Source organism: Vigna radiata, chromosome 1 (genome assembly GCF_000741045.1).
Source record: "Vigna radiata var. radiata cultivar VC1973A chromosome 1, Vradiata_ver6, whole genome shotgun sequence".
In the NCBI taxonomy this organism is placed as follows: domain Eukaryota; kingdom Viridiplantae; phylum Streptophyta; class Magnoliopsida; order Fabales; family Fabaceae; genus Vigna; species Vigna radiata.
In genome coordinates, this window is record NC_028351.1 from 3,962,413 (window position 1) to 3,987,472 (window position 25,060).

Below are 25,060 nucleotides of genomic sequence, written 5' to 3' on the forward strand. Positions count from 1 at the left end.
TATTATAACGAACTTCCATTTTTACGTTATAATATGGGCAATTTATAATAACGAACTTCTATTTTTAGGTTATAATATGGCAGAAGATATTATGACGTAAAAATGATTCTACGTTATAATATGTGTGTTTTAAAAAAAATTGATTGTTAATTTGACATCCAATGAAATTATAATTTCCTGTATTATCATCTTATCCAATCTTATCCAATCACTTTATAATCAATATCACTCCAAATAAACAAATTTAATGAAACAAAATANAATTCATTTCAAACTTTAAATAGTCTAATAATATTTAATACATCGTTTGTGCATGAAAGTATATATTAAATCCAAATGTACATATACTATGGAATTGTAGCCAAGTTTCTACTAATACTTAAAATAAAAGATGCCCAGTTCCTTCTAATGTCGTTAATGACTGCAGCTTCCATGGGAGATGAATCATTAAAGATCTACAAATAAAATAAAACAATAGAGTTAAAACAATATTGTAATGAATAGTTGAATAGTTCGAACCATAGGCGTTGAGCAACAAGGAAGTGCTTGCGGTGGCTACTTCAGACGCGCGACAGTGGTGGCCACACGACAAAGTCTCAATCGAATACGCCGTTGATGGTTAGGCATTGACGAAATGTCGCCGGAACTGTATGCTATGTATGCGTGATGATGGGAAGAAGCGACGAAGAGCTAACAGAGCAAAGCTTATGAGTGAAGAGAGACGCAAGGATTTAGAGACGAAGAAGAGAGGGAACGTGAAATGAAATTAGAGAAAGGGAAATGTGATTAGGGAGGAAGACATATTATAACTGGTTTCTCAAATTCCGTTATAATACATAAAGAAATTTTTCTACTTATTTACAAGTTTGCCATCGCGTTTCATATTATAACTGATTTACAAAACTACGTTATAATATGTCTTATTATTATTACGATTTTGCCACCGGTCAACCTATTATAACGTATAATATTTATACGTTATAATTGGTCCGTTATAAAAGGGTCTTTTTCCACTGGTGTTTATCACATGATAGGAAACTGTTATGAGTGATTTGATACCATAAGTACAATACTTTTTACTGTAAACTTCTTAAAACCATCTCTAAACTTAAAATTTCAGTTATATCTTCAACATTACACACGACACGTGTAAATTTACACACCCATAATTTTGAGTTAATGTTAAAATTTTGACTAGAATTTTTATAATCTTTGTTGGACAAAAATTCTCACCTTTGAGATTTGTTAATAGGCAAAACTATCTACCTCTTTTGCATGAGATGGATATTAAATAAGTTTAAGTTAATTCATGATTGATTTCTAATCTAATTTATATTTACCAATTCAATATATATAGTTAAAGGTTATCTATAATTTGATTATATATATATATATATATATATATATATATATATATATATATATATATGTATGATTTTTAAGGTAAAAGAAAATATAGAAAAAGCGAAATTGAAGATGTAGAATTTTCTTTAGACATCTTACTTTAATTCATTGTATTTAGCGTAAAGTCTTCCCTAGTGGTTGAATAGCAACAATTAAACATTGAATAGTACAAAACAAGAAAAAAATTGCTAAGAAAAGCTTATGGGTCAAAATATTTTTCTCTACTTTGGATAAAAGATCAAGACAACTTAGTAACAAATTCGGCTTAATAATAGAAAATTAAAAAAATAAAAAATCACTGCAATTACTTATCAAATATCTCTACAAACAGTTCTTGGACCACTTTTTTTTTTTTTTTTTATATTAGTCCGTGCCTATATTTATATTCAACAAATGAGTATCATTATCTAATTCTTGAAAAAAAAAACTAATTGTTGAGATTATTTTTTAATTTTATGAAATGATATCAACTTAGGTTTTTATCATGTAGGAAAAGGAGCGATTTTTTTTCCCTCGAGACAGGACAGATAAAAGAATATGTTGTACCATATGTAAACATAACTTATTCCTTTTATGTAGACTAACATTATGTTATGAAAAACAATGTTATTCAACTCATAAATACATTTATAATATTTAAGAAGTACTCTCACACTACATAAATAATCCATTTTAAAAGGGATTTTTTTTCTGACAGTTTTTAAGACCTCAAATAATTCTGACAATTTATAAGCAAAATCGTTTCTAACATTTATTTATTTATTTTAAATAATTTTTCGGGCTAATCACTAAATATTTTTTATTAATCCTAGTTACCTTCCCGCATGTCGTCTTCGTTCCTGCTTTTTGTCTCTGTAGTCTCATTTTCTTTCAATCATATCCCTTTCCTGTGCCATTTGTTCATCTTCAAGGTATGGAGTTCTTTGGGCTTGATTTCACTTTGGCAATCAAGGCAATTAAACTTGCAGACAAATATGTTACTTTCTTCTCATTTTGTCTCACTTTTTCACCTATTAAATTTGCTCAAATCCACCTAAGTTCAATAGGTAGGGTTTTCTACCATTTTCTACTAATTCGTCTTCTGTCATCTTCGTCTAGAGGTTTGTATCATTTAAAGCTGTTGAAACAATTATGGGAGATAATTCACTTATTCATTCATTCATATTTTCCTTCTCAAATGAGGTACATTTATATAAGCAATATTAATAACTTATACTTAACAAAAGGAAACAACTTAAAAACAGAAAATAACTTTAAATATTTAAAACTTATTCCTAACTAAGTGCAACAATAATTTAAATTCAAATTCTATCTTCAACACTCCTCACTTTGGCGCATGAATATCACTTATGTCCAATGTGTTAATGACTTCTACAAACACCCTTCTTTTCACCCGTTTATTTTCATTGACCCAATTATCATAGGTTAGGTAATCAATGGAGGGTTTCATCACTGTGCCAGTGAGATACCCCGATTTGTTTCGAGCTCCAATACGCATGTCAATTAGTTGGGACCAAAGAGGGTAGTTAGAGTCATCAAGAATAACAGTGATAGGAAAGGAAGAATTATTGAATGATAATATTGGAGGACGGAGAAGAGGTGGTAAATGGTGAGGAGGTGAAAGCATTATCCATGGCTAAATTGAGAATTTAGGGATTGAAAACAGTACGAAAGTGAATACAGGTGTTCCCAAAATTAAACACACAGGTTAAAGAAGAGATTTTTAGGGGCTACCGGTGGCCATGGCGGTCGGCCCCCGGTAGACAGCAAAGACAAAGTAGTAAAGGATCAGAAAACCTGCTTTGACACCATGTTGAAACAATTATGGGAGATAATTCACTCATTCATTCATTCATTCGTATTTTCCTTCTCAAATGAGGTACATTTATATAAGTAATATTAATAGCTTATACTTAAAAATAGGAAACAACTTAAAAATAGAAAACAACTTAAAAACAGAAAACAACTTTAAATATTTAAAACTTATTCCTAACTAAGTGCAATAATAATTTAAATTCAAATTCTATCTTCAACAAAAATCTTCGTAAACTTTGATTTTTTTTCATTTCATTGACTAATTCATTTTTTCCACTGTTTAAATTATTCTCTTCTACCACGACTTTCTCTATTCGTCCACTCGATTTTTACTAGATTCATGGTTTCTAACTAATCCGCCATGACCAGAGGTCATCTGAGTCTAAGTTAGGCGCGTCCGCTTGAACTAAGTGTTTTTCTTCCCTTTTCTGTTATAAAATTGACTTTCAGAATTTTGTTACATTGAGCTAAGTTTGTATTGATGGAGCTAATTCAATCTTTGTTCTTCTTCCTCTTTAATTTTGAAGGATTACAGGAACATAAATATTTAATCAGAATGTACCATGGATCTTGCTATGAACTACTCTATTTTATTTTATTTTAGCAATGTAAGAAGTTATTGGCTTTTCAATTTTTTTTATCATAATTTTCTGGTCAGTTCTAATTTCTTAAATTGACGCACTTCAGATCCTAAGACAATTGCGGCAGGAGAGCCTCTAGTGGAAGTCAATTGCAGGTGTCTCTAATTATTTCATTCTTATGCAATTTTTCTTAAACTGTTTAATAATAGAGTGGTTAATGTTGAGTTTATGGTTGTGTATTATATCTTCACTATTCAAGCAGGGTTTCTATTTGGAATAAATGTAAGACACAAGATATTTTGACATTAAATAAAATAAAACTGTATGTTTATATTTTATTTATTATTATATTAAATGTTTTCTTTTTCAATTTATTTTTAAAAATTGGGTTTTGTCCTATATAAAATATATATTTATTTTATCTATGCATTTTATGAAAAGTAATGTAAAATATAATTCCAATAAAATTGTAGGTTTTTTATTATGTAACAAACCAAGTTTTACAGTAAATCTTTATGTGATATTTGTTAGAGAAGATGTTTTATGTGATTTTTATAAAGTGAAGAACGTAGGGAGAAAATTAGTATATATTTAATATTTTATTTTATTTTTAATAAAATATTTTCATAAAAACTCTTTTTTCTGTACATTTTTTTCTTACTTTTTGCACTTTTATTATATTCTTATGAAATTAGGAGTGAAAGTAAACTAAGGTATTAAAGAAAAGGAGAAGAGAGGAAAAACCAATTTGTATTATTAAATTGTGATGAAAACTAATTCAAAAAAAATAAGAGATACACTATATTTATATAACTAAAGTATGATAAAACTCAACAGAGAATATTTTATATATAATATTCAATAAAATTAATTTTACCATAATTTCATTTTATTACAATAAAAAATTAAAAAAAAATTATATATATTCTCGACAATTAAAACCTCAATTAGTTCTAGGATTTTGTTTTGAAAAACCCTGATTATTTTAGACAATTTTGAAAAATAAACTCTAATTATTTCTGACGATTTAGATAAAAACTACGACTAGTTTTAACGGATTTGAAAAACTTCCATTACTACTGACAGTTTTAAAAAAATTCACTAATATTGACGATTTTTCAAAAAACCACTTTTAGTGACGTAGATTTTTTGTGATTTTTCTAATCACAGGTAACACATAAACGCCGGAAAAAAAAAACTGAAAAAATTATAAATTTTTGTAGTCTCAACAACTCCTAGTTTGCTCATACATTAACATGTAATAATCATTATTATTATTATTATTATTTATTTGTTTTTTAAAATATGTTAAAATTATAAAAAGTCATTCTTTATATACATATCTAACTTATCATAAATAATTTGGATAAAAATATTTTGTTAGTTAGTTCTATTTTCTTTTTTCCTTTTTCACGTGTCATTTTCCATATTTTGATTTCATTATTTTTTAAGCTTAAACTTAATATTAATTAACTTGATTTTCTGTAGTGGGACTTTCTATCTCGTTAAGAAAAGATGATACTACAATATCCCATAATATAGTTTAACTAAAGTTAGCTACACAATTTTAAGGTTTCTGTAATCCACTATTGCCTATTTTGTTCAAAAACAATCAAATACTTAATTCATTGATTGTTTATTGTGGTTCATTGATCTAGTGATTGAAAGTTTATATACTTTAAATTCGATTCTACAAATTCTTAATTTAGGGCATAACAAATGATAATTTTTGGGAGGTAGAAGAAATTGTTATATTTTGTATTATTAAGGAATTAAATGTTGTTAAAACTCTTTGACAGTTAAAGTAGTTAAAGTAATGCCACCTAGCTCCCCCAATACTAGGTTATTCAAACCCTTTCAAACCCACTACCTATTTCCTTAATATACTTACCATATATTTTGATCATGAGTATTATTAATCTCTCAAAAAGAAAACAATTAGAAACAAAAGTATACTGTTAATCAATGCTTTTGGGGGTCTGGAAAACTATTAAACAGAGACAATTTTTGTTTTTCAATCACTCATATTAAATTATAATATAAATCTAAAATTTAAACATTAAATTTTTAAGGTGAAAAACTTTAACGTACTAACTATTGAGAAATTAAAAGACACATCAAGATAGTTCTCTGAGAGGTTGTTTATCATATTCAAATAAATATAAAACTAAATTACATGAACAAATTTGAAATTATAAATAATTCAATGAAAAAAAACAGAAAAACGTATTCATTTCTGTATTATTATATTTATTAGTCACTTCAATAAATATTTTTACATTTGATGGGGAAGTCTAACCATCATCAGTTTTTAAGCATGAAATAGTTTGATCTATCCTTTAAGTTCAAGTTCTTGAGTGCTTTGTTTTAGCTAAATTTACTGAAGGTTGACTATGGCATCCGAATTGGATAAACCAAACACTGTTTGGGTCCAATTGGTCCCACAAGGACCATTCTTTCTGCATTACTACTCTACTTTTCAGTTGTTTCTTATTACTTTGTCTCTCTTTGCCTTCATACGTTTTATTCTTATCTCTCTTTTGTGTAATATAATATAAAAGAAGAAGCACCAATTAACATTTGAATCGAAATTAATTAATATAAATAATAAATTATTTTTTTTTTATAATAATTACATTCTGAATTATATAAAAAGTAGTAACATTTTACTAGCGAATAAAAAATAATATGATGAAGAAAAGCATTGAGTGACACAAGGTGGTGTAGAGTTGCAGAGAACCTTGAAAGGCGTCCCCACAGCAGAAGGCACAGAGATATGTGTATAGATAGATATATAGAGCAAAGGGTAATGCAATTGAATTTGTTTTAGGGATCTTCCATGCATGTCCATTTCTCTGATTCTTGCTTACACTAACCGACACAATCTCTTAATGAGGATATTGATCTATCGATCACACACAACCAAACAAAACTGAAACCTTTTTCATACCAACTATTTCATCCAACCCTTTTCATTCACAACAACAGTAAAATAAAACCAAAACACATCACAAACCCCAAGGTCATGAAAATGACTCTTACAGTGAAATTTACTTACTATCTACTATTCTTTGGCAATGGAGACCACTACTTCATATGAACTACCCCTAAAAATGTTTTCCTTTATACTGTTTTCTACCACATTCCTTCTGGTTTTTCCATTACCATTAATTTGCACTCAATTCCCATGTTTGGTTGCAAAATGGTGCAATTTTAACTTCCAAATTAACAAAATGGTGTAATTTTTTAATCGTATCAGTTTGATAAAATTTCATTATTAATTGAGTTCTTTGTAATTTTAATTAAAGTTATACCAGTTTATTAATTGTATTGTGGTTGAAGTATCAATTTTGTAGAATTTCAATCTCACATAATTTTTTAATTTTAATTGAAGTTATACTAATTTGATATAATTTTAGTGTATAAACTGAACAATTTGGTACGATTTCAGTTATAATTTTTTTTAATTAAAATTCTACTAATTTATAGTAGGATTATGACGTGACTTCAAAATTATACCATTTTGATAATTTTAAAGACAAAATATCACCATTTTAATGCTTTTAGCTCATAATTACAGTTTATGTTTCTTATTTACAAGAAAAATTATTGGCAGGGAGAAGGTCTTCCTTGTAAACAGTCAGAAAGTATTGTTGATGTTAAATTTTATATTGAGGAAACTAATCAGAACCAAAATGAGGTCAACCATTTATCTTTTGTTATCTTAATTATCAATGTTTTGAAGAAAAGTTCGTAACAAGCATAACCACGAACCCCACTTGCAAGTTGCAACCTCATGTAAATCCAAAATGGTTGTCTTTAAAACTAACCTCATACATTTTCATTATATTATCTTGTTGCAAATATGACACCATAAGTCTTCCTGGTTCATTATCTCCTATCCATAACTGAAAAAAGAACAAAATTTATAAATGTAGCCACGGCACCATCATGGGCTAATTTTGTTTTCTTTTACCTTCCCCTTATATAGGATAGACTCTTCTTAAAGTGTGTTAACACTCAAATGCATTTTCGCCCAAACAAGTATTAATCTACGACTGTGCGTGATTGTTCTAAAGAAGAAGCTTGATAGTGAAAGTTTGGCTCGTGTTTGCCTAAAATAATTTGGTTAAGCATTCAAATGTATTCATTGATCAAGCCTTGTTTCTTAGTAACATAAGATACATTTCAAAAATAAACAATAAAATTTTATGTCATGAAGATGAACTGTATCAACCTTTTTTTCATTAGTCTGTTGAAATTTTGTGGAAATTATTCCCGAACAAGTCGTACTTGAAGCAACCTAAAAAAAACATCATCTACTGCAACTATGTTTTAGCATGAACACATCAGTTGACATCAAACAAACAAAAACAAAAACTACAGCAATCAGCATATATTCCTTCCATGTCTCTCTCTCTCTCTCTTGAAGTGGGTAGAGGGTGATTTGGTAGTTTCACTGAAATCTCGTGCCCCCATATGAACCTGATCAACAGCAAAGCGAAGCCTCATCTTCAATTCGTGCAAGCAAATGATGAACTGCCGATGCAATACCATCTACTGAACCAAGCTGGAATCCTTCTTCAACCTTCATTAAAAAAAAAATGCTAATATTTTAGCTAAGCAATCTGAAACTTTCAGGACTTTATACAAGGCATCATAATTTTATAAGTGAAAGAATATGGTGATGAGGAAGGTGGAAAATGGAACACAGCACTGAATGAATAGTTAATGCCATACCTTAGCACTGATGGAATAGAAGACCAAAGGGTCTATGGTGGTGACATTAAGATGTAGGACGGTGAGGTAGAGAGTTTGGAAACCAGATACTAACTTGGTTAGCTGGCCGGGGCTTTTCCTAGTGAGAATTCGAAGATTTGCATGGGTCTCGATTAAAGTGACCTCGATATCAGCTATGGCAGCTTTGGTCTTGGATGTGTATTTGTTAGGACTCTGGGACCATGTGTACTGAGGATACAAAAAAAATTGTGCAAAAGGGGGTTGCATGAGTTTGGAAATGACCGTATTTTCATTGGTTTGCACCACTTCTTGCTGTAAAAGTTGCAGCTTTCTTGCTTCCAGTGTTTGCAGGAGGTGCTCCAGCTCCTTCACAAACTCTATGGCACCACCCACTATAGAGGCCTGGTCACCCTAAAACATAAAATTTTCATCTTGAAAAGGTTAGTTACATTTAGCAGGACTTTAATTTATACATAGAGTACATGGATGGCCTAAGTATTAGTGCAGAAAATGTTCTATTTCAAAGTTTCAATTATTTGGCAGCACTGGTAGCAGATTACAATTAAGGCTTAGTATTGCTTCTTTTGATTCAACTTACAATGAGAAGTCAAAAAAGCAGTGTAAAGAACATTATCTTTGATTCTGCATAGATATACCACCTCAGATATAAAGTTTAGAATATTGGCTTTAGTTTAGCTTTGTCCTGCTTAGCATTATCGCTAAAAGAGAATCTCCTCATCTCTACTATAATAAGACCATAACATAGTGATTTTGAGAAAAATCCCAAATACATTTATAATGAGAAAGAAAGAGGAACTAGATAGAGACTGAAAAAGAAAAAAACAAGAAAGGCAAAACAAACCCTCTGGACGTAGGACTCAGGCATGAGTGAACGAAGTACAGCAAGATGCTCATTCATCTGTTTTCGGCGGTTTCTTTCCACTGTAATATGAGTAATTCTTTGTGTCTCGGCCTCTTCCTTGTTTTTGCAAACCCTTGGCTTTCTTCTCCTCTTCTTCCTACCTTGCACCCCCACCACATTCTGCTTACTGCCGTTGGCTTCTGGCTCACTGGCTTTGCGCTTTCGGGTCCTCATTGAGCTATCATCAAATGAAGGGTCATGTTCCTGATAGTTCACAAAACTTTTCAAGAAACTAGCCTCCGAAGAGTCATGGCTGCTAAATGGAGTTGCAGAGATAGTGTCGTAGACAATGAAGTTGGAAAACTCATTGGATGGAAGAGTTTCTAAAGTCATTATTATTCTCTATTCAACTGAAACTTGTCTGAACTTCTCTACTAGCTGAGAAAACTAAGTCACTACCACAGGTTTCATGAGTTTCTCATAGACATGACAGCCATATATAGAAAATCTTACTAACTTGGTTGATGAAGTTTGAGTCACAGAGGAAGAGGAAGCTGAAAGTTAAATATCGGAGAATGAGTTAATTTGGATTAGAGGATACGCAGCACGTGAGAAGGGCAGAAAAGGTCTTGTGCTTTTCAGGAATCAGAAAGGTGTAGTAAAAGGAAACAGGCTCCTCACACATCCATGCTTTGGTTTCCTTCCCAATTTCATAGATGCTGTCAAAGACTGGCACAGCTTATGCCAATGAAGAGTAGAGTGGGGGACCCAAATCTATATAGAAATAAGCATAAAAACAACAGAACAAGCTGTGCAATAGCTACCCATCACATTCAAATCTGTGTTGGGCTTTGCAGGAAATGAATGGCTCACGCACCCAAGATTCCTATATAAATAATTTAGACATAGACTATGTATGTATTTGACAATCCTCCGGTACAACATTCTACATGTCAAAGCCATGTCAACATTGTGTTGTAGACCAAAATCTTCTGGTACATATTATTATTTCAGGTTACCTAGCCATACCGAATATTTAAAATCGCTGTGTAATTAGATCTTCATCATTATATTCTACAAAATCATTACTTACCTCAAAAACCGTTTAACATCATCTATCAATTAATTCTATTGATGAAAATGGTGTTTTGTATCACTTAATTTCTTATAAAGCAAACATTATCCGTTATTACTTGTAGTGTAGAAGGTGGCTACACCGTGATGCCATACTGTATACAAAAAGTGAGAATGTCCAGGACCACCAGAAACTTGGCAAGGAATATCTTTCATGTCGCCCCTCTTTCAAATACTCGAATTATAAACATGTAGATGCAAGTGCATAAAACTAAGCCGCGTAGAAGTTTATACTTTATGACAATTACCACAATATTAATTTCCTTGTGGGCATAGTCTACACCTTGATGTGCATGTTTTTGTAAAGACCAGAACTTTAGCCATATGTGCTGATGAGGACACACGAAAGGACAGAGGTCGAGCTACAAGCGTGGTCCAAGTTGTCAGACTCTGCTGCATTAACCATGTGACTGTAAGCTACCCTTCTCGAAAAAGTACATCATCTGCAGGTCCACATCACAGGCTACATTCAAATCCCCAGAAGTCAGTTTCAACCTTTCTTTTTCCATTGTATATACTGCCTAGAAAGATTTATGAATCAATTTACCACACTATTTCACTGTGCAATCCTGTATGAAAACTACCAAGGGCTTGCCAAATCAAGATGCATGAAAATGAAGCATGGAACACAAAAGCATCAAAGTATGAGTTGTAGGTTGCATTTGCTCAGTGGTCAATTGTTATCCATGAGATACATACAATTGCATGTGCAGGGAAATGGTTATCCTTTTTCGGGTCAACGAAATGGCTGTCCGTAAGTGCCATAAAGATCAACTTTGCCAGTCTACGTCATTTCTAGAGTACATTCCTAAATCTTAAGCTTATTAACCCAGACCGAGTTCAACTGCAGTAGAATTTTCATAATGTATACCAAGAATTTTCATAATGTACACCTTTACAAATAAACCACAACTGCCACGTGATTTTTATAAGAAAATCAAAAGATGGTTAAAAGAAAGAATTCTTATTTGAAAATAGATAATAACACGAATAGAACAGACTACGGCTTAGCAATAGACTGCTTCACCAAAATTTTAATTTAATACCAAAATAATCTACTATACCAATTACAATCGATAAAATATAAGCATAGACCAACAAGATAATAAGGGCCTTGATTGATGAAGCAGACAGGGTATCCACTGACAAGTTTACCAATCCCGTGAGAATATTTGCCTGCACAAAATTGTTCAGAAAAATTATAACTGATGATGTCTAGAGAGAGAAAACATAATGTTTGTAAGCAAGGAATATCTTGTTTTCACCAGTAGAAATGTAGCCAGTAAGTTCCGACTGAATGCTTCTTCAAGTACTGAAGTTTTCCTTCCAGGAACAAGATCAGCCAGCATTAGAACTGATAACAACTGAAAAATGGGCAATATTCAGATTAAATAGCCAAATCCATTATCAGATTTCAGATTAGAAAATACAATGTCAACTATAACTCAAAAATACTTTGCTGTGGAATTAGAAATTGAGACACCATAAAATGCATTTGATATGTTGGACTTAGAAATTTAATTGCTCAAATAAAATTTATACACACTACCAACCAAGATAAAATCTAAAAAGTTTTAAAATATAGCAACTTCAATACAAACTACAAAGTCAATATGACCCATCGTATTATGTTAGACACAACTAAGTGAGAATGACCTGTAGATTGTCAGCCAATACCATAGTAACATATGGAAGGTTGCACTGCACAAAAATATCAATAGTTAGTTTCCATCACTGATGCTAAAGAATGCCCTCCCTAATTAAGAAACTGCAATATAGCCAGACATACTGTTCTCCGTGAAACTCTTTCGACATGCCTATCCAGTAGTACAGTTAATAACCTGTCATGGACACCATGATAAAAGAATAAGCTCAAAGATGTAGACAAGATAAACATGTTTTAGATCAAAATAAAATTGCTTAGTGCAGGATAAACAGGTTTTGGGTCAAGCTTTACCAAAACAGGATGGAGAGAGCCCAAACCCTCACCCATCTGCTACTTCTAAATCCAGAGGAATGACTTCCAAAGATAAGAGAGTTTCCTAAATAAACACCCAGAAGGTACATACCCCAGTATCCTGTAGACAGAACAAATATTGCTTAACCAACTTTTATATAAAAAATAAAACTGCTAGAAGTACTAGTAAACAAAAGATAGCCTCTTAGAATCAAGACTGAACAATGCAGGGTGCAATTCTCACCAAATATGCTAAAAATTCCCTCCTTGTTTTGACTTAAAATATCCACTCCTCTTTCATCAGAAAGTAAGTAATGGTTTAAACCTTGCACCAAGCAGAACTGGTATCCTTGGAAACAGAAAATAAACAAGATAAGAAAATCAGATTTCAAAGACAAGACATAAGAATAATACAAAAAAAAATGTACCTACTAGTAGAAGTGAACCAATAATTCCACAATATTGAGGAGCGATGTTAATAAAGGAAGAAAGGATTGACACAGCAGCAAGTGTGAAGAAGAAATTCCAATGCACACCATATTCACCGACATGTACCTATAAAAAGGAAAATTGGTCATTTGCTTCCTTGAGAATGTCTTACAAAAACAATAATGAAGACCAAAATCATATTACTGTCTACCTTATGAAATTAGATTCTATATATAGGTAAAAGCACATACAAATGCCAACCATAATTTTAATTAAAAATCTGAGGAAATGAAATCATCCTGCATAGTTGTTAGGCAATTAAAGGTTTATGTGAGAAGGGATAAAAAAGGGATGAAATAAGTAGCGAGAAAAGGTGGTTAGTTGTTAGAAGAGAGAGAGGGAATATAAATAACAAACATAATAGGGAGAGAGGGTATCAAATATTATTTTGGGATTTAGACTGGACCTCTTGGCCAATGGAGGAAGGGAGGCTTCCTTGGGGGAGAGATTAATACTTGTATTTTCCTTTCTACACATTACAGAGGAAATAGAAATACAAATGCATACATGTTTCTTTTATACTGTTGAGTGTGTGTGTGAGCATAGAGCTGTTGTTCGGTTCCTTGAATAAAGGAACCTAACAGATTTGGTCCGACTTGCCAGATCTGTTTCGGGGGGAAGATGAAGGAGTGATAGCAAAGAAGCATGGAGGGACGAATGGGGGCGACGGAGGTGACAATGGAGGAATTGAAGGCGGAGGTGACAATGGAGGAATTGAAGGCGGAGGTGTGGGCAATGGCTCTCGCGTTTCAACGAGCCTCAGGACGACGTTCCAGGAATCATGATCGGAGCTCCAATGGTAGTCGCAATTCCGTCAGTGCTAAATGTGAACGACGACCACCAGAGAGTTCAGAGGACGAAGTAGAAGAGGACGGAGGAGATGTGTAACGAAGTTGGATGAAAAGTGTTGAACTTCCAACGTTCGAAGGATATCATCAAATCAAGATGAAAACTGAAGATATTCCTAAGACAACCTTTAGAACGAATCAGGGGCACTATAAATTTCTCGTGATGCCTTTTGGGCTGACAAACGCTCCTGCCACGTTCCAAGATATGATGAATTCTGTCCTAAGGCCATTTTTTAGGAGGTGCATGTTAGTTTTTTTATGATATATTAGTATATAGTAAATCTTGGGATGAACATTTGCAGCATTTACAACAAGTTTTGGAGGTGTTAGTACAACAGAAGTTATTTGCTAATAAAAACAAATGTGAATTTGGTAGAGAGCTAATTCGTTATATGAGGCATAAGATCTCAAAGGCAAGAGTTGAGATAGATGAGGAGAAGGTTTCTGCGGTGACAGCATGGCCCGAGTCCAAAAGTATTAGAGAGCTGAGAGGGTTCTTAGGGCTAACTGGATACTAGAGGAGATTCATCAGAGATTATGGAAAGATTGCTCGACCTCTCACCAACCTGCTTAAAAAGGGAAAGTTTGATTGGTCTCCTGTAGGAGCAGAGGCAATGCAGAGACTCAAAACAGCAGTAACCATGGCTCCAGTATTAGCATTACCTGATTTTTCTCAAACCTTCCAGGTGGAATGCGATGCTTCAGACACTGGTTTAGGAGCAGTTCTATCTCAAAACAGAAAACCAATTGCTTATTTCAGCAAGGCTCTATCAGAAATGTCACTCACCAAATCGGTCTATGAGAAGGAATTGATGGCATCGGTGTTAGCTATCCAACATTGGCAACCCTACCTTTTGGGCCAAAGGTTCGTTGTCTATACTGACCAGAGGAGCTCGAGATATTTGTTGGAGCAACGTATTACTACTCAAAACTAGCAGAACTGGCTGGCTAAATTGCTGGGATATGAATTTGATATTGTATATAGGACAGGAGCATCCAATAAGGTGGCGGATGGGCTCTCCAGGAAAGGGGAGGAATTTGAGGAGGGAGAAAAAGTACTGCACCTAATATCCAGACCCTATTGGTCAAATTTTCAGGAAATTATGGAAGAAGTTGAGAAGGATGATGTTAGCAAAATGATGAAGATGAAGTTTTGATGATGCCCAAATTAAGTCAAGATTTATCAAGATTCATTAAGATCCTTTGAAGACTTATTTTTGTTATGAAAAACTTTTGTAATAATTGTAGTTTATATGTTTAGGACTTAGATTTGTAGTAAGTTTTGATTCTTGTACCTTTATATTTTGTATTTGTTGTTTAGAATCAAAACTTTCCCATTTTAATCGATTAATCCTTGATATAATCGATTAAAATCGTTGCAGAAGCTAAAACGTATATATTATTATGCTAAGATTACAAATCCATATATACAATAGCTCCTAAAGAAAGAATCCCTATATTTCACGGATATCCTACTAATACCTGATATTTATAATGTCCTAAATAAGGAAGAAATATAATTAATAAAAACAAAGACTTTAATAAAAATAATAGAGATAAAAAGATTCTAACAGGAAGTATTAAACAGGATGCTAGGAACATACTTACGCTGTTTTAGCTCAAGACAGCCTAAGAGTTGGAGTTTGGTGTTACCTTGGGTGGAATACTGGTACAATACCAATTATCAAGAGGCATCTAAGTGCACAACCTTTGAAACATTTTATGGCAGACTTACCCCTACGCTGACACAATTCATACCGGGGGAAACAGTGGTAGAAGTAGTCGCCCAAGACTTGCAGACCCGAGATGAGGCTCTACAGCAACTGAGATATCATCTGGCCAGGGCCCAAGCCCAGATGACACACTATGCCAATAAGAAGAGGGTGGAGGCCAAAATCAAGGAAGGAAATTGGGTATTTTTGAAAATCAGACCTCATATGCAAACATCTATGCCTACAAGACTCCATCCGAAGCTTTCTACAAGATATTATGGTCCATTCCTTGTGGAGAAGCAAATAGGCCCAGTAGCCTTCAAGTTGTAGTTACCAGAAACATCAAAGATACATCCTGTTTTCCATGTGTCCTAGTTGAAGTTAGCTATTGGAACACATCCAATTGAAGGCACCCTCCCAACTCGACTGTAGGATGACAACCCTCGATATACCCCGGTGAAGGTGTTACAGCGCAGGAACCAACAGAGTCAAGGGGAGGAGATACCCTAAGTCCTCATAGAGTGGCAGGAGAGTGGTGTTGAAGGTGCTATTTGGGAGGAGGAGCACTATATCAAACAGCAATTTCCTAACTTCAACCTTGAGGACAAGGTTGATGTGAGGGTAATGTTAGGCAATTAAAGGTTTACGTGAGAAGGGATAAAAAAGGGATGAAAAAAGTAGCGGGAAAAGGTGGTTAGTTGTTAGAAGAGAGAGAGGGAATATAAATACCAAACAGAATAGGGAGAGAGGGTATCAGATATTATTTTGGGATTTAGAGTGGACCTCTTGGCCAGTGGAGGAAGGGAGGCTTCCTTGGGAGAAAGATTGATAATTGTATTTTCCTTTCTACACATTACAGAAGAAATAGAAATACAAATACATACATGTTTCTTTTATAGTGTTGAGTGTGTGTGTGTGTGAGCATAGAGCTGCTGTTCGGTTTCTTGAATAAAGGAACCTAAAAATGGTGCAATCAACATTAAATTTCATTCAGATGCCAGGTTTTCAGAAAAAACTGTACTATCCCAGCACTCCACGACATTCATAGTTTTCAGGCTTATGGGCTAACAAAAACCCGAGGTTTGACATAAGTCATATACTGTCCAAAAGATTATTATCCATAATCTTCATTTCAAGCACAAAAACATATAGGTGACTAGCCTTGTTAAAGCTTTGAGTGCAGTATGTGTATGCAAGACGAGTTAATCCATTTGAGTTGCCACATATCACCAAGAATACCAATGAAAAATCTCACCTGATAATCCACACCAGTTGTTGTAACTAGACGGAGAAATCCTAAGATGATCAGTGGACTTGATGAAACTACTGCAGTCTTCCAGCTTCTGTAGCATGAGAAAAGATGACAGAATCAGGGGAATACAGAGTGTCGTACCGTGTTTCTGAGCAGTTAAAAAGAGGGTAGCATAGTTTTAAGAGATTGTCAGCAAGGTTCATTTTATTCACATTGCTTCAGTCATTATTTGGATTGTCAGAGAAGTTGTCTAAGTCATTCAATAAAACATCTCAGTCTATCACATTAAAAAAATACACTTTTACATCTTACAAAAATTAATTTCCAATAAGTCATTTGGTGAGTTATGAGTAATACTAAAGCCTTGAGATATTAGATAGGGTAGCAATAGATGACTCACACAGATGTGATATTCCGTGCTTGCCGAGAAACTAGTGAATTTGCTAAGACAAATGCTCCAACTCCAAGATCCATCTGGAATGCAAAAGTAATCTCAAATCATAACAGAGAAATCAAATTATTGAAGTGTTAGAAATATTGCGAAACAAAAATTTAGGTGTATAAGTAAAGATTACAATAAAATAAATAACTGAACTGAGAGAGAGAGAGCAAGAGAGAGATCAAAATTTATAACATAATGTAATCCGGATGAGAATTAATTTATATATTGAATAAAAAGGTCCCTTTTATCCAACTCCATACCCACACAAACTCTGAATCTACTCTAGCCATAAATCACCAAGTGATGAGTAATATAGTAACATAACACCATTATTGGGGAGGAAAAGAAATCCTCCTTAATCGAACAAAGTAAAAATAATTGTTTTGAATGAAGTTCTCTATAAGAACTTATAGGAGAAGAAAATAAAAAGATCAAATAAATTGGTTTCTCCAATAAGCTAAACTCAACTTATGTACTTCAGCTTTTGAAGAAGCGCGAGAAGTGTTGGGCTAGGAAGTATAAGAATCATATTAAATGATATCTCTTTTCCTGTATTCTTATTGGAAAACATTTGTTTCATTCTCATAAGATCGTATCAGAATTGCAGAAGAATCATACCAAACTTGTTCCATAGGTTTCAGTCTTTGCATATCTTCTAGGAAATATTTTGAAGTCAACAGCCAAGATGCACAGGATTGTTATAATCATCTGCCAAAATAGCTTTCATCAGCACAAAAACAAATAAAAAATAAGAACAACAGGACAAAGAATTCTATATGGCACTTCATACCACAAGAACCCTGTAAGAAGTGACATATGCCCGAAGAGAATTGGGCTCTCCTTCAAAAGAAGATGAGCCTCCAGACCTGCAGTTATGTGTACAGAATCTGTCATTATCTATTGTGGTTCATTTGAAACTTTTGCCTTAATCTTCTGTTTCATAAAAAAAATTCATATCCCATAAGAAATTACCCATAGAAGATTGAAAAATTACCTCTTGGTTGCAATATATAGTAATGTCAAGATAGTCAACGAACATGCAATGATATAGGTCCAGTTTGCAAGTACCTGTTGGCAAGTTCATTGCAGTAATTACGAAATAAACAATGAGGGGAACTTGCACAAAAGGTTTCTTACTACAGATTAGCTACACATAAACAAGCTGTCACAACTTTCAAGCCACTAGTTTTCAAGTTGTTGGCAAAACATCATATGCTACTGCTGCTAGGGAGGGAGCACTTACAGTGAAAAATAAGAGCATAGGAAAAACAATAACAAGAAAGTCCAGAGACAATGTGCCGAAGTATGATTTGAAATTCCTTTTACCGGAAGGAGCATCGTCATTTTTCTTCTTCAGGGAGGCACCTATAATTAATAAAAAGAAAAATTATACACTAAAAGTAACTCATGTTCTGCCCCAAAACAAAAAGATAAGAGAAAGAGTCAAACGGAATTAAAACGAAATACTGCAATTGAGCATAGCTAAAATGGTGTGCCATAGAATATACAAATTTAAAAATTTTAAATTGAAGTGTTGTAAGGGACTGACCAGTAATGGAAATGGAGGAGATGGAGTGTCGAATAAGAACCAGAACCTGTAATGGGAACACAAAACAACCACGACTGCGTCACATAATCACATTGAAGCTGGTATAAATGGGCATGCAAATGGCAGAGTCACTCACCGGAACAGTCACTGTAAGTGCCACGATTTCGGGCATAGAGGATCCGGTCAAGTTGCTAACAAATCTGCAAAATTGAGACAAAGGAAATACGAGATCAGAGGTTAAAAATCAAGGACTATTGTTACAGTTGAGAAAGGTAAAGAAAAGAGTAACTGTTCTTTGAGATGCTTATTGGGGTTGAAGGTAGGTTTAGTCAGAAGAAGATCCATGATGAAATGGGATGGACACACAAATGGAACTGTGGAACAGTACTCACACTACACTACCTTCCCCTCAAACACCCATTCTTTCTCCTGTGTCTTTTCAACCCCCGTGAATTTTTATTTTCTTTTTTTAAAAAAAATTTTGGAGGATATATGTAATCAATTCAATTAAAAATGTTTTAGCGTTTTAATATTAATTACTTAATAAAATTATCAAAATTATTTTAAAATAAAATTATGTTTATAAAAAATAAAATGGAAATTATATATTTATATAACGATTTATATAAAAAAGTAATCATTTAAAAAAACATATAAAAGTATGAAAAGAAAGCAAAAGGCGGAGGAAAATTAAATTGAAGAAGTTGTATTTTTTACGTACAATTTATATATTAATAACATTAAAAAATTAAAAGTTGTGAAATAATAAAATTGAAAATCATGTAGATTGTTAGAAAGTGAGTTTAAGTCTAACTCAACCTCACAAAACCAGTTTGTAAGGTGAGGTTTGTACCTTATTTATATATTATATCTCTAGGATAAGCTCTTAACCTGGCTCTGATACCATGTTAGAAAGTGGGTTTTAAGCCTAACTCACCCCACAAAACCGGCTTGTAAGGTGAGGTTTGCACCTTACTTATATATTATAATTTAGCCTTATCCCTAATCGATGTGGGACTTCCAACACACCTCTTTCACGCCGAGGTATAGACATCTCGTGCGTGATAGTAGAAATTGGGTAGTCCAATAGTGGCCCGATAGCGGGTGGAACAGAAATGCCCAAGAAATGAGAATATCGCTAGGATAAGCTCTTAACTTGGCTCTGATACCATGTTAGAAAGTGTGTTTTAAGCCTAACTCACCCCACAAAACCGGCTTGTAAGGTGAGGTTTGCACCTCACTTATATATTATAATATCTCTAGTCGATGTGGGACTTCCAACATAGATGAGTGAGTAAGGACTTGTAATTTGAAGAAAAAAATTGAATTATTATTTCATATGTGTAAAATGGTGTTAATGGTATATTACTTTTATTTTTAAAAACTGGAATTAAAAATCAACTTGTATATTCATGACTTATTCTTACTCGAACACGACTTATTTAAAATTCGTAAAATTTTTAAAATTTGTCTTTTTGTAAATATGATGCAAAACTACATCATAATCATAAAAAATAGTAAATTTTTTATTCATTGTAATAATATTTAAAAATATAAATCAAACGAGAAATATTAAAGTAGATAGGTATATTAAAATAATAAGATCGAATATTTTATTATAAAATAATCTTATAATATAAATAGAATTTTCTAAAGCTTAGCTAATTATCTAAAATACCTTTATTTCTCTAAAACACTATCCTTCTTGCTTTCTCTCACTTCTTTCTACTCTTTCTTACTCTTTGATCCACTTTTTGACGATAAGGAGATACCTAGGCGATCACGGCGTCGAGGTCTACCTATCTGCCCGATCAATTTCTCGATTTGAGTAGGTAAGTTTTGTTCCTCTTTTCTAGGTTTTCCTTAAATCTGTGATTGTACAGAAATTTTGTTCTTGCATGTGATTAGAATCTTCTTCTCTTGATTCTTAGTCCAATTTAAGTTCTAAGAGTAGTTTCCTATCACAAATTGGTGATTTGTAGGTGTTTCTAGAATTTCATTATTGTGCAAGCAAACTGTCGGGGTTTCTGTGAGCTGTGCAGAGTTTAGTCGAGGTAAGGAAAGCTAGAATGTGTTTAATGGATGCTTTGTTTTGCATGTTTGGTGATTGTATGATTTTTGAACTGATTGCACTAAATTAAGGTTAAAAGTAGATGGAAGTTGTGTAGTTTTGCTTTTTTTAAGTATGGAATGATGAGTTGAGATTTTGGGCCATTTGGAATGATGTTAATTATGTGTTTGGACGTTTTAGACGGTTAGAAATCTGTTATGAGAGTGATTAGTTAGGCATTTACGTGATTTATGCTTGTCTAAGCTAATTTTGAGGAAGTGGGATACTGAAATTCTAAATTAAGAGTTGGGTTCTGAATTAGTGAATTGGAATAGGCTATGTAGGTCATTTGGAACTTGCTTGAGTCCCTAAGTGATTAAAATTGTGCCAAAAGTGGTAGAATTTGATTTAGGTTCATAAGCTGATGAATTGGATGTTTTGGAGTAGAAATTTCTTAGGAAACACTTTAGAATGAGGTTAGAAGGTTTAGACACACTTAGTCAAGTAAAATTTGGTATATAACACAATCTAAGAGGTAAGAAGTTGGGAAAAATAGTTGGAATTGGTAAATTTGGTGTAGGTTGCGTAATTCTGCAGAATTGGATGCTATAAATTATGCAGACTCGTTGAGCGAGTAGTTGTAGAGGTTCGCTTACTGTTTGATGATTCACAAAGCGAGAAGGTGCGTTGAGCGAGTGGTTGAGGTCTATGAGCACTGCCAATTTAATTTGATCAACAAATGGGTGCGCTCAAAGAGGGAGTTGAGGGTCTGGACCTCTACCGGGACTTTCACATGGCGAGTTGGGACGCTAAGAGAGAGGTTGAGGTCTAGTACCACTAGTATTTTAATTTGCTCAGTGAGTTGGTCGTTGAGCAGGTGGTTAGATGTTGGGGCCACTGTCAGTGTATTCACATAGCGAATTGGGGTCACTGTGCGAAAGAAGTCTATGGTTGCTTAGTGAGTGTATGCGTTGAGTGACTAGTCCAGGTTGAAATGAATTCTTTTCTCCTTTGTTCTTGATTTGTTTGAAGTTATGTAATTGATTCAATTGTGAATGATGTATGACTAGGTATGAGTACTATGTGAGTATCAAAGTAATGTGTGGTAATGAAATTGTGAAAGTATGCATTATGTTGGTTCAAATGATTCCACAAATGGTTAAATGGGTTTCATAGGAGGACTCTTTGAGTATGGTTAAGTGTTATTAGAATGAATACAGGAAGCTCAACATTGGGGGTTATCCTAACACTCTAATAATCTTTCATTCTCAAATAGAGAGGATTGATTCATGCGGTAAGAGTAGTAGGAGGTCCTAGTGTAGACGCTACTTGGAGGCCCATTGTGCGGTAACGAACTAACCTTGCACCTGTGGTAAGGTGAAACCCATGAAAATGGTTTTGCAAAGCAGTAAAGGCCACCACAACTTTACAACCCGCCATAGCTCAGTATTCATTCTAAGTCCAGATAGTTAAGTCTAAATCATAACATGTTAGGATATTTGAAATTAATTGTTATATGCATGAAGTGAGTATGGATGTATGTATACTAATGTATGAATCTCTTATACCTACCTTACCTATCTGGTTGTGTTTGTCTTTGTATGTGGCTATGTTTCTTGTTTGACTATGATCATCCTGTGAGTGTGAACAGAAGAAGACGAGCTTTTTGTGGAGCAGGGGCTTGATGAGGATGATCCGACGATTTAGTTAGTTTAATTTAGTTGTAAATAGTTTTGTTTTATTCCATTTGTATATAAAGTTTAAATTTATAGTATTTTTGGTTGACTGTAAGTTAGACTTTATATTTTAATTAATTGTTTTATCATATTCTTATTGTGATGACTCTTTTTTATATAGTATTATACAATATTTTTGGATGTTACATTTAATATTTAATATTTAATATTTAATATTATATAGTGAAACAATATCTAAAATCTTACTTGAATTCTTTATATGTAAAATTATTTTTCTTAAAGGAGTTTTTGAAAACAAAAATATTAGAAAAGTCCTATTATTAACCTTCAATCAAGAAGTTAGTTAGTGAAAGAAATATCTAACAAGAGAGTCCAAACGTAGTTTGGAAGATTTTCTTAGCAGAAGCCTGACGACTTTCAAAAGGTATACACAAGAGTAGGATAAATGGTGTTGTTTTCCTTCATCCATGGAGGAAATTTCACTGAAAAGGCTCACAACTTTGCAAAAATCAGACATTCTAGTTTTGGCCCCTATCTACTCTACAAGAACCATTTTCCTCAAACTATTGTCTTCTATATCAAATTACATGCAGCAAAAGCTTAAAAAACAGAAGAGAAAACTCTAAAATTTAAGATGCAGTGTTTAAGGTCAGTGAGTATGAGTTGGAGAGGAGGAGCAACTGGGTGATGGGGGTTGAACAAACCCACAATTACTACAAGGTAGAGGAACATCAAGCTTTGTCATATCCTTAAAACTCGCACAACTCTTCGTAGAATTATGTTTATTGTTCACTCTCAAAACATGCTCCGGCAATCTCAATGTGTACTTGTCATCGTCATTCTTTCCTTCATCATCCCCCTCCCCTCTAATCATAACTATGGAGTGCCCGGTGGAATGAGACCGTACAAACATTTGTTCCTCATGTGCATCAACCACCTCATGTTCCTGTCTTAGACCATGACTACGTTCAAGTTCAGTTTGTTCATGCTGTTGTTGATCTTGACTGTTATCACAAACATGTTCACGACCACAATCAAAGCCTTCTTCTTCTCTTACATCAACGCGTATCTCGCCGCTGACTGAGGAAACAACAACATCGCCAGGTTTGAGAGGTTGGTCATCTGGGGGAGAGTCAAGGTCTCGACGACAAACGGGACAGGTTTTGTGAGAGCAGAGCCAGAGGTCGATGCAGTCCTGGTGGAAAACATGGCAGCAGAGGGTCAAGAGGCGGAGCTTGCTGTCATCCTCAAACTCCACCAAACAGATGGCGCATTCCAAGCAGTATTTCTGATCCTTCCGGAGCTCCTTCACCGAGGAGTAGGGGAAGGTGGGGAAGACCTCAAGCAACGAAGGGTCAAGGCCTCTAGGAGGAGATCTATGGGGGGTCAGACGAATGATGGAACCCGAAGCGGTGCGTTGAAAGGCCCAGGTTTGGACCACGCTCGAGAAACAGTATTTGCACAGGTAAACTATACTGAACGCCACGAAGCACACCACCAGCACACCCAGCGTGAAGGCGATTAGCGCTGGTGGGGTGTTGTACGGCGGCGAGACCGGTGCCGGGTCGTACTGCAGCGAAGACATTGCCCGGAGGAGGAGAGGGAGGGGCGGTTTCCGGTGGTTGAGTTCGCCGGAGAGTGGGTTATTCCGGGCTTTCTGTTCTTGGTCGTTTGCATGGATGAGAGAAGTTGGAGACCATGCAAGGCCGGGAAAAGAAACTTTCCGATGGTAAAGTAAGGGCTGAGATTATTATTATTTTTTTTTCTTTTTTGTGAAGGTGGGATTGTGGAGGACAAAATCTAAATGGAGAATGAATGAATGAATGAATGGTTTTAGTTTTGTAGGAGAAGATACGCAGAGGTGATGAGAGAAGGTGGAAAGGGTTGGTTTTGAGCGAGTCCTCATGAGAAGGACGAAAGGACTAGTGTCCGAACAACATTTCCTCTTAACTTATAGACATTTTAAATTATTCAGAAAGTTAATTTTTACTCATTCCAATACTCAATATATATTTAACAATATTCTTCTAAATCAGAAAAATATAACTCAACTGTTTTCTAAATTTAAAATCACTGTCTCTCTCTGTTTTTTTTAATCAGTTCTTAGAAACAAGAGAATTAGAAGTCCTAGATATCCTCCGTGTGTCATAAAAAACCATTTATAGAAAACCAAACCAAATCAGTTGGGACTCAGTGGATCTAGAGGCTGTAAATTCAATACATTTTGACTTCATTGGTCAATAAAATACCCAGTGGCCTATTCACTCCTCTGTTTTTTGTTCCTTTGAATTTATTTTTGAAATTGTATTATTACATTTTTGTTTATGATTTTATGTTGCTATTAAAATATTTATTTTGAATATTAGTTATTTTATTACAATGATGTTTCAAAAATTGAATAATGGAACCACGTTGTCTTAAATTTTATTTATTGGTTCATATATTAATATCTTATTATAATATAAAAAGTAATTTTAGATTAAATTTATTATATATATATATATATATATATATATATATATATATAT

General features: G+C 33.8%; 3 protein-coding genes across 4 annotated transcripts; all 3 read right to left on the reverse strand.

Annotated features, from left to right (window-relative positions):
- Positions 1-8,017: 8,017 nt before the first annotated feature.
- Positions 8,018-10,265, reverse strand: LOC106764662 (transcription factor bHLH71). The gene is made up of 3 exons (XM_014649016.2): positions 9,403-10,265; positions 8,541-8,951; positions 8,018-8,388 (listed from the first exon to the last, which is right to left on the reverse strand). Exons 1-3 carry the CDS (start codon positions 9,793-9,795, stop codon positions 8,290-8,292), a joined length of 903 nt encoding a protein of 300 aa, XP_014504502.1. The 5' UTR covers positions 9,796-10,265; the 3' UTR covers positions 8,018-8,289.
- Positions 10,266-11,372: 1,107 nt separating this feature from the next.
- On the reverse strand, positions 11,373-19,228 carry LOC106765001 (uncharacterized protein At4g17910-like). 2 transcript variants are annotated; one of them, XM_022782057.1, is made up of 16 exons: positions 19,075-19,228; positions 18,922-18,985; positions 18,786-18,831; positions 18,480-18,601; positions 18,231-18,304; positions 18,027-18,102; positions 17,855-17,944; positions 17,195-17,268; positions 16,798-16,885; positions 12,926-13,048; positions 12,738-12,834; positions 12,494-12,614; positions 12,326-12,377; positions 12,193-12,237; positions 11,802-11,900; positions 11,373-11,712 (listed from the first exon to the last, which is right to left on the reverse strand). In XM_022782057.1, exons 1-16 carry the CDS (start codon positions 19,128-19,130, stop codon positions 11,560-11,562), a joined length of 1,380 nt encoding a protein of 459 aa, XP_022637778.1. In that variant the 5' UTR covers positions 19,131-19,228; the 3' UTR covers positions 11,373-11,559. The 2 variants fall into 2 exon arrangements, with proteins under 2 accessions (XP_022637778.1, XP_014504963.1); XM_014649477.2 differs by having other exon boundaries at positions 12,738-12,842; positions 12,922-13,048.
- Positions 19,229-23,069: 3,841 nt separating this feature from the next.
- LOC106755802 (RING-H2 finger protein ATL29-like) lies at positions 23,070-24,485 on the reverse strand. Its single transcript, XM_014638020.2, has one exon. It carries the CDS (start codon positions 24,115-24,117, stop codon positions 23,182-23,184), a length of 936 nt encoding a protein of 311 aa, XP_014493506.1. The 5' UTR covers positions 24,118-24,485; the 3' UTR covers positions 23,070-23,181.
- Positions 24,486-25,060: the final 575 nt, after the last annotated feature.